At 39.8% G+C, this 13,468-nt stretch overlaps 1 protein-coding gene across 1 annotated transcript; it reads right to left on the reverse strand.

The window, feature by feature from the left end:
• Window positions 1-259: 259 nt before the first annotated feature.
• On the reverse strand, window positions 260-12,006 carry LOC138260790 (cathelicidin-related antimicrobial peptide Na_CRAMP-like). The gene is made up of 4 exons (XM_069209242.1): window positions 11,772-12,006; window positions 11,363-11,467; window positions 3,150-3,233; window positions 260-513 (listed from the first exon to the last, which is right to left on the reverse strand). The coding sequence occupies exons 1-4, from the start codon at window positions 11,940-11,942 to the stop codon at window positions 382-384; spliced, it is 492 nt and encodes a 163-aa protein (XP_069065343.1). The 5' UTR covers window positions 11,943-12,006; the 3' UTR covers window positions 260-381.
• Window positions 12,007-13,468: the final 1,462 nt, after the last annotated feature.

Raw genomic sequence — 13,468 nt, forward strand, 5'->3', positions numbered from 1 at the left:
TTCAATTAACAATTCTAGCTTTTCACCTTTGGAGCTTTTATACGTTTTAAGGTACAAGTTTATATTTTATATTTTAATGAACTTTAAGAAAGTTTAGAAATCTGAAACGCTTTTTCTGTATAGGAAACAAATACCCTTTTTACTTTAAAGAATAGTTTTGCATAGAGTTCACTTTGAATTAAAAAGTTCACTAATGGAGGAAGGAGGTAAATTGTAGAAACTTTATAAGTACGTAGACATATGTTTGGAGATGAAGCTATTTTAATTGTTGTATATTATGTTTTTAATGTATGGAAACATTTTCACAAGGTGGTACATGCAGAAAGCTTAGGGTGAGACTGTCAATCAAGAAGAACGCATGATGACTATTATCTGAGGTTCCTACAAATAGATGAGCCCAGTGTTCCTGTAGGTGTTGGGGCGCCTTCGGCTCACAATATTGGTGTAAGAGTTAGGTCTGGGTCTGTAGTATTTCCTTCGGTGGAGCGGGATGGACCTTCGAACACGAGAACTCTGCAAAGGAGAGAAAAGAGGAAAACCTTTGTCAAGGCATCTAGATGAATACATCTACATACTTCTTGTCCTTGACAAGTTTTCCAGTGTCCCAGCAAGCCCTATTCAATGTACCACTGGAAAAGTAATTCACTGCCAGCAGCTCTAACCCCCAAAATTATACTCAAGAATATGGAAGGAGAGACAAATCCTAGAACTGTACTGCCAAAAGTCAAGAAAGCGAGAAACGAGAACATAAAGTAGAAGTTGCCCCTTACAACATCTATAGCTAAAACCCTAAACCGTGAAAAGATGAAGTACAATAGAGAAATGGAAAGATAAATGTATAAGCAATGTTTAAACATTTACAATAAACTATAGACACATTGTTGGTGATCTTTATCAAGTGTTCTATAACCCGTTGGAATACAGCAATGTGTCTGTGGGTTCAGACTGTGTGTATCACAGACAATGCACAGGAAATACAACATTCAGGGCATTAATGAATTTCGGAAGCAGAGTGCTCATAGCAAGGTATTGTGGGATTTGAGCAACAACAGCTTGCAGAAATATACTGAAAAAGGATGCATGACACCTATATAAGAACTCTGGTTCTTCACTGTTTCTTAACCTGTCATTTGCAGAGATTGGCCAGTTTCTTGCACTTAGAAAATTGCAAAGTTTTTCGAATGGGTAAAAGAGGTTTTTCAGGACAATTAGAACTGACTCTTCACAAGTAGGGTGACATCTGCAACTGGTTTCGAGTGAACTGTGGAACAAATATACAGGAAGGTTTGAATCCTGCTCTCTGCTTACCTGGTCCTTTTCAATCTAGTGAGTGCAGGGTAACTGCTCGTAACACGTGTGAAGCCATTTGGATCTTTTTAGATCTTTTTAGATCTGTCATTATCCAAGACCTTTTTATTTTACTTAAGCAGCTGGTTAACTGCACTTTGAGTGACTGCATTTTGCCCTCTTACAAGGACCACATCACACACACAAGGCACTTCCCATCAGCGACTGTGTTTTTGTTTTATCTCTTTGCATTATAATTACTTTAGTGTTGCCTTTGTGTTTAAAGTCTGATGTGATATGAGGATGCTTCTGATATACATTCCATCTTTATCAGATCTCATCTCCTGCCAATGGTGTTTTGCTTCTCTGACTGCTTTTATTACCCATCATACCATATTGTGTCCATTTGAAACTTCTTTCTTTCTTACTTTCTTTCTCTTTCCTTCCTTCTTTCTTTCTTCTTTTTTCGAAAACATTCTTTACCACGAAGTTACAATTACAACGCATTTTTACCACACAAGATTTTACCACATATATGTCTTTACCACGCATGACAACCACGCTTTTAAGGTAAGTAGAAATGTTTGTGTGTGTGTAGTGTGTATATATATATATATATATAGATAATTATATATATATATATATATATATATATATATATATATACAGTATATATATATATAATCATATATATATATATATATATTTAAGTATATAAGTATATTTATATGTATGTTTTTAGTTTTAGGGATGGGTAGAGGTATAGGGTGGTAAAGGTATTTTATGGGTGGGTAGGGGAATAGAGTGGTAAGGGTGTTTTTAAGATTTAGGCGTGGGTAAGGGTATTGGTTGGAAAATTAGTTTTTCAGGGTTCATGGATGTGTAAGGATATTGGGTGGTAAGGGTATTTTTAGGGTTTAGAGGTGGTAGGGGTATTGGGTAGTAAGAATGTTTTTAAGGTTTAGGGGTGGGTACGGGTATTGGATTGTAAGGATAATTAAAAAAAGGGGGATTTGGGGGCCCTTGCCCAAAATAAAAATATAAAAAACTATATATATATCTATATTTATTTTTTTACTTAGATATAGATTTATTTCTTTAAACATAACCTACTAATACTTACCTTAGAAAGGCTAACAGTGTGTGGTAATTCTCTGTGAGTTAAAAGTATATATGTGGTAAAAATAGGCGGGGTAAAAAATGTGATGTACTTCCCTTCGTTGTTCCTTCATACAACCCTTTTTATCTTTCTTTCTCAAAGGCAAGAGACTTGCAGACGTCAGACTGATTGACATTTGTAGGTCTATGTTAGCCAAGGGCTTTTGGTTTTGTTAAAATTATTTGTATAACATAGTTACTTATAGGGGTTTCAGACGGATTTCATCAATTACTCTATGGTTGGTGCCATTCACATTTTTCTCCCACCCACTCCAGCATGCGTTTAGGAGCAATATATCAGTCCACTTTAGTCATTGGCTGACTTCACTACACGTTATGGCATGACGTCCTATCACAAGGAACACATCCCCACACAAAGACGTTTTGTACAGTGCAGGAGTACTATGGAATTGTGTGTTTTTTTGGGACCAAAAAATCTTTTTGGCCTTTAGAAAATTTTTTTTTTAGTTTGATGAGGGCCTAGCAATAAGATTTTGTAAGACCCATGACAAAACAAAAACAAGAACTTTCAAAAGGCTGGCAGCCAATGCTTTTCCAGTGCTTGTTTGCCCATGGTGCTTTGGCGAAAAGCTGTTTTCTTTTTCCATGCGCATTTGTGTTTAATCACAAAATCATCAAAAACCACTTACAAACAAATCCTTGGACATGCACACGAACACAAGTAATTTGAAGTGAATACGTACCTCGGTAACAAAGCTTTCACAAGTAATCACAATTGCATTTCTTTCTGGGTCCACGAGGAAGACCGCTGAGCACACTTTCATTGCCTGCAAACAAAAAGTAACATAGCACTCAATGTTCGCATATATTGAATACATAGGCCAGCACATGAAGGGGTTGGATGCTGATGTAATAAACATAATATGGCTTAAAATGACACACTGCTCCTGATAGCTGAATCATGTTTACTTTTAAGAATATCAAGTTCACTTCCGTAGGCAGATACAAAATGACAATCGAAAAAGACCATTGCATCCATTAGTTTGGCCTTGAATTGAGCACAAGGCATGAGACTTGTCTAATTTAAGCTGTCTGCATTGTCCTTCTTCTGTCAACAGCTTAGCTACTAGCTCAGTCTTAGGAAGCTCTATAGAGAGGAGGTGTGGCCTATGCAATACGATTTTAAGTGTGGATCCACATTGTGAATTAACTTGCAATCCTTGCATCCGTACTTAGGGGCATCATTTTTTTTAAAATATAATTTGGTGCAAAACTGACTCCATATTTATAATTTGGCACTATACCCGCTTAGTGCCAAATTTATGGAGTTAAGGTCATTTTTTGGAAGTGGAAGATGCAAGGTAGGAGTTCCCGTGCAAAAAACGACTCTATGGCCATAAAGCCATATTTATACTCCGGTGCAAAAATGGTGCACGGGAGGGAGGAGTGGTCAAAAAATTGTGAAAAGCTTGCTTTGCCCAATTTTTTAATGCCTGGGTCAGGGCAGGTGTTAGTGGACCTGTGTGCCTATTTCCATGGTGAAACACCATGGAATAAGCACACAGGTGCCCTCCCAGGCCCCAGGAACCCCCCACCACCCACACCAGAGGGACAGCAGAAGATGGGGGGCCCCATCCCAGGTAAGTACAGGTAAGTATTTTATTTTATTTTTTAAAGTGCCATAGGGGGCCCTGAAATGGGCCCCCCTTACATGGCACAGGGTGCAATGGCCATGTCCAGGGGACCCTTTTCTAAGGAAGGAGTCATGTGGCATGGTACGTTTGGCGTCATAAAATGACGCTAATCTGGTTAGAGTACTTTTTTTCCTCTAACCTACCTAAAGTCATTTTTTGTTGCAAAACCCCCTTCTTCCATACCGACAGCTCCACCCGACTGAAGTCATTTTTTTTTTACATTAGCCTACCCTTTGCACCGGCTTGCACCATTCCATAAATATGGTGCCCGGCTGGTGCACAGAAATGGTGCAAGCCGGTGCTAAACGTTTTGGTGCAAAACTGCGATAGTGCACTTTTGCATCAAAAGTATAAATCAGGGCCTTAGTTACTGTGTATTGTTGTGATCTCATTTGTTACTCTTCACCTGATCAATTTCTTAAATGTGAATATTGCTGCAGGAATCATCTGCGCACCTTATAGAAGAGGATGTTGTAGGATGACATATGGTGAATAGTGTTCTTGAAATATTTCGTCATTGGTGAAAACCCAATACACATGTGTTTTCTTTTCTGTGTTTTGTTCTCTTTAGAAGGGTAAAATCATGACGTTGTGCTCTTTGCCTCTGAAGAAAACCACACCCATTATAGCTTCCTTCCTCATCGAGGATCACTCTCCATTGTCCTTCCTCATTAAACCTTCCCCTACTTCGCTTTTATCCACCCTACTCATTACCCCTTTTTGTATTTTTGCCTCTCTATTGTGTTCTGCTATTTTGTAGGTAAGTTTGTGCTGTATAAATACTCCTACTTGACAACATACAGACATGTATTTCACCTGGTGGCATTCTCACTAGTCAGATACATGCATTTTCTGTGACTTACAGGCTTAAAGATGAGGGACACCAAAGAGAATCATGAAACTCAAGCAAGTGAAAGGTGATTGAAATGTTTTTAACTCGTTGTGTATTTTATTGACACTTTGCTTATTGTTATGATATTGGTCCTATGGGCATAGATTATGAGGTTGGGGAGACTTTTTATTATCAAATCTGATATTTAAATGTATGACCTGTGTTAACATCTTTGTATATCATTGTATGATTTGCTGTTTTTATTATGTACCTTTACGGTCTGAATAAAGTTTTATGATGATGCTTAGAATAGGGTGAGGTTGTTGAATTTTCTGTCGAAGGGGTGTTCCATTCCTAATTGCAAGTCGCAGTGCGATGTATGATTGCTTTGTGACCGTGAATGCGGTCACAAAACAATCTCAGTTAGCACTGATTTCAAATTGGTGCTAACCCATTCGCATGGGACCCCTTCCTCTTTGTGAATGGCAGCAAAAATATTTTTTCAGAGCAGGCAGTGGTCCAAATTACCTGCTCTGAAGAAATTAAAAGAAAACATTTCATTTTGTTTTTGAAATGCATCCTTTTTCCCTTTAAGGAAAACAGGATGCATTAAAATAAAAAACAGCTTTATTTAAAAGCAGTCACAGACATGGTGGTCTGCTGTCCCCAGCAGGCCACCACCCCTGTAAGGGCAGACATCCCCAATGGGGTCACAAAGTGTGACCTACCTAATTATTATTTATGAGGTAGGTCATTTTCAACCCAATTGGGAATCGCAAACAGTGTCATTGACACTGTTGTACATCAGGTTTTGCGACTCTCAAATTGCGAGTTGCAAAACCTAATATTCGTACATGTGGCCCCAAGTGACTACTTAAGGTAATCCAGAGAAAAGACACATGGCAAATGACCTACCATTTAAGAAAGCATTATGACTTGTACCTTGGCTTGGAAACTAGTGTCTTGTAGGCATGGAGTAGTTGTACTTGTGGAAATATGTCTCTTTGAAAACAAAAGTGAGCTGAAGTGAAAGCCCATTGATTTCTCCCAGATTGTTGTGCTGGGAAAACGTTTTTTAGTTCCATATTAATAAGATCAAATTGTCTCTCACCTTTGCATTTTCTGCTGAAGACAACACTGAGTTCCGTCTTGGTGGTGCTAAGTGTCAGGTATGGTGCTGACATTCAGATCGCAATACATGAGACCATTTTAAGTGCTGGACTTGTCCCAATGACAGCACTTTAACATATAGTTGGTGTTAGAAATGGGGTATTTGGTTGACAGTCAGGTTACCCCCTGTTCAAGCAAGGACCCTCACTCTAGTCAGGGTAAAAGAGAATAACCCTCAGCTAACCCCTGCTTACCCCCTTGGTAGCTTGGCAGAGCAGTACGCTTAACTTCAGAGTGCTAGGTGTAAAGTATTTGTGCCAACACCAGTTTAGAAAAATAGGAAATATTTATCTAAACAAAACAAGACCAAAACGACAAAAATCCAACATACACAAGTCAAGTTATGAATTTTTAAAGATTAAACTCAAAAATAGCGTTTAGAAACAAAAATGCTTCGATGAGGTGTTAACACAGCGTCGTGACGGAGTCCTTCCCAACAAGCCGACACCAGCGGTGCTGGACACGGAGTCGCGTAGACCCCCAAGTACTGTACCTTTGGTAAAGAGTGAAAACAAGCCGATGCGCGAAGTCGGGGAACGCGGCCTGTGTGCAAAATGTTGAATCCGCGCACTTTGAGTGGCGTCGGTCACGACGTGGTGTGGCGACTTCCACGGAGTCGCGGACTTCAGCGAGGCTGCAGCGTCGTCGGGCCTGCGAAGAGCGTCGCGTTCCAGCGAAGGTCACGGCCTCGGGTGCAGGCGGTGTCACCGGATTCAGCAGTGGCGTCGGCCCGAAGTCGCCCGAAGCCGATTTCCTTGGATTTCCACCAGCCTTCCTTTCAAGGGCCCAGGGACTGGATAGGGCACCACTTGTCAGAGCAGGAGTCTCTCCAGAGAATCCAGGTGCTGGCAGAGAGAATTCTTTGCTGTCCCTGAGACTTCAAGCAACAGGAGGCAAGCTCTAAATCAAGCCCTTGGAGATTTCTTCACAAGATGGAAGGCACACAAAGTCCAGTCTTTGCCCTCTTACTCTGGCAGAAGCAGCACTGCAGGAAAGCTCCACAAAGCACAGTCAAAGGCAGGGCAGCACTTCTTCCTCAGCTTTTCAGCTCTTCTCCAGGCAGAGGTTCCTCTTGAACACAGAAATGGTATAAGCAAGAAACTGCTCACTTTCTAAAATTGGCATTTTCAAACGCACAGTCTTAAAATCAACTTTACTAAAAGATGTATTTTTAAATTGTGAGCTCAGAGACCCCAAACTCCACATATCCATCCGCTCTCAAAGGGAATCTACACTTTAATCAGAGTTAAAGGTAGCCCCCATGTTAACCTATGAGAGGGACAGGCCTTGCAACAGTGAGAAATGAATTTAGTAATATTTCACTGTCAGGACATATAAAACGCATTACTATATGTCCTACCTTAACCATACACTGCACCCTGCCATTGGGGCTACCTAGGGCCTACCTTAGGGGTGCCTTACATGTGAGAAAAGGGTAGGTTTAGGCCTGGCAAGTGGGTACACTTGCCAAGTCGAATTTACAGTGCATATTTACACACACAGACACTGCAGTGGCAGGTCTGAGCCATGATTACAGGGTTACTTGTGTGGGTGGCACAACCAGTGCTGCAGGCCCACTAGTAAAATATGCTTTACAGGCCCTGGGCACCTCTAGTGCACTTTACTAGGGACTCAACAGTAAAACAAATATGCCAATCATGGAGGACCAATTACATACACATTTTAAACAGGAGCACTTGCACTTTAGCACTGGTTAACAGTGGTAAAGTGCCCAGAGTAATAAAAACAGCAAAATCAGAGTCCAGCACACATCAATAACCTGGGGAACAGAGGCAAAAAGTTAAGGGAGACCACGCCAAGGATGAAAAGTCTAACAGTTGGTTGTGGTTGAAATATGTATGGGGAAAGACACCTTGTTTGCCAAGTGGGACAAGGAGGGACTGTTTATGGAATGACATGGGATATAGGATTCTGCCTTTGGCTACCTCTCAAGTGACAGGAAAGTTACCTACACTGGCTGTCGCTACCAAAATATTACTCTACAAACCAGAAACAAATACCCAGTTATTTATTTCAGATGCAATCAAACCCACAAAGTAAGAAACAACAATTATTCAGCAGTATAACGTGCAGTGTTTTCTATTTTCTAAATAAAACAAGATGTTCTTAGCATCAAGCACATAATTCCGTTTATTTAGTAGGGGATCTATATCACTTGGCTCTATTCCGATTCAGAATGTTCATGGCAATGTATTAGGCCGGAATGTGGTGAGTGACATTGTTGGAGTGTGTCTTTTAAAAGCAATATTAGTACGGAGCTTGCAATATATTGTGTTATGAAGTTGCATAGAAAATGTGTTAACATAGAAAATAATGCACACGTTTGAAATGTGCCCACGGGGAGTGGTCACCAATGTATACGAAGACTGATGAAAAGGCCTGTTAATTCTAAATTATTATGCAATAATGTTTGAATTTGTATTAGTATATCATAATTAGGGTTATGTGTTAAAAATGTGCTTCATTAAACAACAGGGCTTTAACTTAGCAAGGGCTTGGGCCTAGCTTCCTGGCCACATATTGAATTGCATTTTCAAACGTGTAGTGTGCAGTAATTCCTGAAGGAAACGAAGCTGTACTTTTCCAGGAGCCATACGTGTGTAGCTGTAGTAAATTCTTTCTCATGAGAACCGGCTTGCTCAAGGAGATGTTCTTGCTAGATGCAACAGTGTAATTTGTGACAGGTGCAAGGTTACTCTCCTAGGACAAGACAATGAAGACACTGACTGGAGTGCAAAGTGTAACATTTTCTACCTGACATTCCAACCATTGAAGATGTCAATAACCTGGACCAATCCGTGATGTGGGAACTGTGACCTGTGGAAAATTCAGCAAGGTGCTTACCAAATTATTGGACAGAGAAAATTATGCATCAAACTTTATCCAATGAGGAATTAGGGAATAGTTAGACAGTTTTGATTTAACAGCGTGACCCAAGGAAAAACGGGGAGTTCTACCATTTGCCATTTGCCATTCCTTTTGGTAGAGGACATTTGCTAGTTGACATATTTGAGTTGAGCTGTCCTGTCACCTTAAAACCATCCTCTACCCAATTCTTGCCTGAAGCTAACTTCTCCTCTACCCGAGGGAAGTGATCATTCTATAGCTATGCTCTCTCTGCTGTTGGTGAATCGACTGATGTCCTCGGGACGAAGACTGACGCTGCTTACTGATCTGTTGAATTGGTAACTATCTGATGCAAATTGTGATTGTTTGCCTTTTCTTTCTAGGTACCAACTACTATTTTGATAGAGGCCTTAGTTTAGATGTTTTCCAAATTCGTGTTCACTAAATGTTTTGCATGAAGGCCAACATGCTAATGCTAATTTGAGGTTAGTTAAGGTGGTCACTAATTCCTTGTGCAAATAGACAAATGATTGAGATCTTGCTTTGTTGATTCATGTAGAAATAAGATGCTGCTAAGGTGATTCAGATTAATGATGTGCATAAATATTGAATAAATATAGCCTATGCTTTATTAAGTTGTGCTCTGATTGCTAATCGGTAGTGTTTTCTGATGAGTTTATTGCTACTGAGATTAATACACACGATATTAGATTGCAACTAATAGGGAAATAAATATCCTAACACTCAAATGAACTGGTGTGGTTATTCATGACTGAAAGGTCATAGTGTGTTCAAGTTTGATTCTTATTGATTGTTCATTGATTAGTGATTGTCATTATTGATTATTTATTGATATTGTTTGGTTGATGATGTAAAAGAAAATACTTCGTACTGGGAAGTCTCCAAACGCGGTCCAAAGGTTTGTCCACCTACACGCGTCTCCTTGTAAGTTTACTTATTAAGGCTCTGACGCGCCAACAACATCACCACCAGATGAGCGAAATCTCTGACTGTATTTCTGGTCGATTAGAAAAGTCCTTCCAACATGTCTGGTAGCTATACGTCTGGGCAGTTTTGTTTACAATTAATCTTCCATTAATGTTAATAAAAAATCACATAAGCTTAAAAGCAATTTAATTTTAAAATATTATTAATGACTCTGGGATTATGGTTTCCACAATCATTTTAGGACTGCTGCTATGTTGCCCCACTGACCTCTTTTGATTGCTGCATGTGTACGTACTTTGGACAAAGTGGTTCACAAAGGCAGTGAATTACAGAGATGTGAGTTTAACAGACAGTAGCGTATTTACTCTAGGACCCTGCTTACCTCTAAGTTTGTCCCAGTCAAAATGATATATACAGTGCATAAGAAACAATTATTGCTAAGAATCAGAAAACATATGTGCAATAAAACAGATAACGATAAAGATATATGCAGTTATTAGTTTACTGACAGTTCTGCCCTTTATTAAATACTGTAGAACATTAAATAACTCAGGATATGGGCAACACACAATCCTGCAGATGCCTGTCAAACAAAATTTCAAAGAGGAGCTGAAATAATTCAGAGGCCTTATTGCGCAGAAAACATATTAGGATTCGGGTAAATTCCCTTTCTACCCACAAAATAAGACATACCATTTAGGCTACAGTCAAACACCTGCAATTACAGTGGGTCATTCTGACCAAAGAGCACCCCTTTCAGAGGTTTAATTGTGAACAAAGATCCTTAAAGATTCAGGGTTCGAAATTAAAGAAGAGCCTCAATGCACACAACTGTCCTGAAGCTGAGTCCAGAAACTCCTGAAAACTGAAATTTTGAAGGAATTATTTTACTTATAAGCTATTAAAAAATTCCTGGAGGCTAATTTAGATGAAATGTAACTATAACGTTTTTTTTCAAATGATCTCATACACAATGATAATGCCTTGTTTTACACTGGTCTAGTAATATGTTGGTTATTACCCCTCCATATCCTTTCCTTCCTACCCTCTATTGATGTGATGATGGACGTATATCTGCAGATTGTAGGTTGTAGTTCAGCAGATTGTCGTTAGTCCTGTTCCCCCCGCACTTGCAGATACTAGACTGGAGGTGTGAATTATGACATTATTTCTGTACAGTGTACTGCATCCTGGACCAATGATAATCAAGGCACGTGGGTCTTAGAGTCCTTGGAGCAATGGTCTAAAAGCAGACGTAACATGCTTTGCTTCTGCCCAAATAAAGGGAGAGACAAAAGCTGTTTCTTCCCAGCATGATATACTAATATAGAGAATTATTTTTAGGAAGCCTTTACACCCATGCATTCACAGAGGTAAATCTACGCACAACAATGTGAAGCTCATGCTGCTGCTGAAAAGATTTTCCTTTCTCAGATTTACTTACCCCAAGCTCTTGAAAGCTGCATTCTTCAATGGTTTTGTTCTCTGACTTCAAGCACTTGGTCTCCTTCACCACAAACTGCAGCTGTAGGGGTCTTGAAGATTCTTTCTTGGGGTGTTGAAATACAAAACAATGATAAAATCAGAGCTGCTGTTCTGGTTGAGGATAGCCTCAAGTAGTTAATGCAAAAAAGCTTAATCACCTCATTCTTTACAAAGCCATCTATGCTGATTTGATAGAAAATTGGAATCACTACAATATTTAATGCATTTGAGGTAGTAAAAATAAGTGCAGACAATTCACAGAGAAATAACTATGTAATTTTCATAACTGAATAATTTTCTTTATCTCCACATAGGGACATATAATTTTCAAACATTCGTGGCTCCAATACATTATATTGGGTATTTACCAAGTCATACTGGGGATCAGTTTCTACAAGTCTAAATGTGTAGTCTTGGTCGGATGCCTTGTTGAGGAATTCAACAGCGTTTTCAACACTCCATGAAACCTTTGGAAGTGGAGAGATGGTGGCCACTGTAGCCACAGTGAGCACAGTGAAGACTATGACCACGGCCTGCATATTTGGTGTGCGTTGCTTAGGTCAAAGCCTGCTGTGCTACCCACAGTCATAGAAGCCACCCTTTTTATCCTGGCTGGTGCTTCCCCTTCTTTTTTGTCTTCTGACCACGAACTAATGATAAACATGGCTCATAAACTGTGCATCTCGAAATCTGATGAAAGATTTTGTGCCTGTAACTTACAAGATTACAACAACAAGAAGTGAGGAAACGACTGAAGACTTTGCACAAGACACATATGAAAACTTGAGGTTCTTTATAGCTTCTGCATTCGTGCATTGAAAAAGACAAAAACACAACAACACAAACATTAAGAATCTATTTTTTCAGAAGGATCTTTGGTGCCCACCTGGCATGACCCATATTCAATAGTTCACATAACATGATAGCAAAAGATGATATTATATGTGAACTGATGACTAGAAAGAAAATGACCAGTGCTTGGTTTGTGGGTTTCCAGAGTTTTCCTTTATCCCCACTAACTAATTATTTAAATCTCTTACGGTCATCTGCGTCACTAGGTCACAGGACTGACGCCTTCTTCCTTCCATTTTCACATGATGAACATCTTGATGTAATAATTGCTGAAGTCGAAGATCAGTATCCCTAATCCTTAGCCAAAGTAGGGTTGAAAGATTATTGCCTGTTAGCTGCCTGTAATCTGCTACATTACATGCACTGTTTATGTCACTAGTTCCATTGACACACCCACCAATAACCAAACCTTTTACACTCCTGTACCAAATGTATCTATCATATAGTTTCATTCAATCTCTATATTTCTGTGTATAATTGCTGGAAATTGGGTCTCTCGTTGGCAGAGGTATGTACCCTGGCCAAGCAGGGACCACAATGTCAATGTAAGTCAGATACACAACGTAAATTAACCTGTACTCACCCTCTGGTAGCTTGGAACAGAGCAGGCAGGCTTAACCTAGAAGGCAATGTGTAAAGTAGTTGTGCAACACTTATTTACAGTTACACAGTGAAAGAGACCACAAAATAGACTTAACACCAGTTTAGAAAATAGGTAATATTTATCTGAGTAAAACAAGAGTAAAATGGCAAACAATTCAGTAGGATTTTGAAATATTAAATGTGAAAACAGTGCTCAGAAGGTTCCGTGAGGGTCAAGGGACCTGTGTAAATCCAAAATCTAGGCCAACCGCGATGGAGTGTAGGCTGGCTACAGAATCCACACATGGTCCTCTGAACAGCACCTTTGTGGAAGAATGCGTCAACAGTGAGGACACGATGCATCAATATTTCTACAGCACTTAGGGCAATGCATCACTTTTTGGAGTTTGTAGCTGCAGAACCCACTACTGAGGCCTAGGGCTGGAGGGGGCTCCACAGGCAAGGGTAGGACCCACGGATGGCAGAGTCCAGCAGCACCAGGAGAGTTGCAAACAGTTGTTGATGTCCCTGAGACTGCAGAAGAACAGGGTGCAAGCCAGCAAACCCTTGGAGACTCTGGGGTTCAAGGATGTAGAGAGCAAGTCCAGTCCCTCACACTGCAGGACAGAAG

The sequence above is a fragment of the Pleurodeles waltl genome, chromosome 10 (assembly GCF_031143425.1).
Source record: "Pleurodeles waltl isolate 20211129_DDA chromosome 10, aPleWal1.hap1.20221129, whole genome shotgun sequence".
NCBI classification, from domain to species: Eukaryota; Metazoa; Chordata; class Amphibia; order Caudata; family Salamandridae; genus Pleurodeles; species Pleurodeles waltl.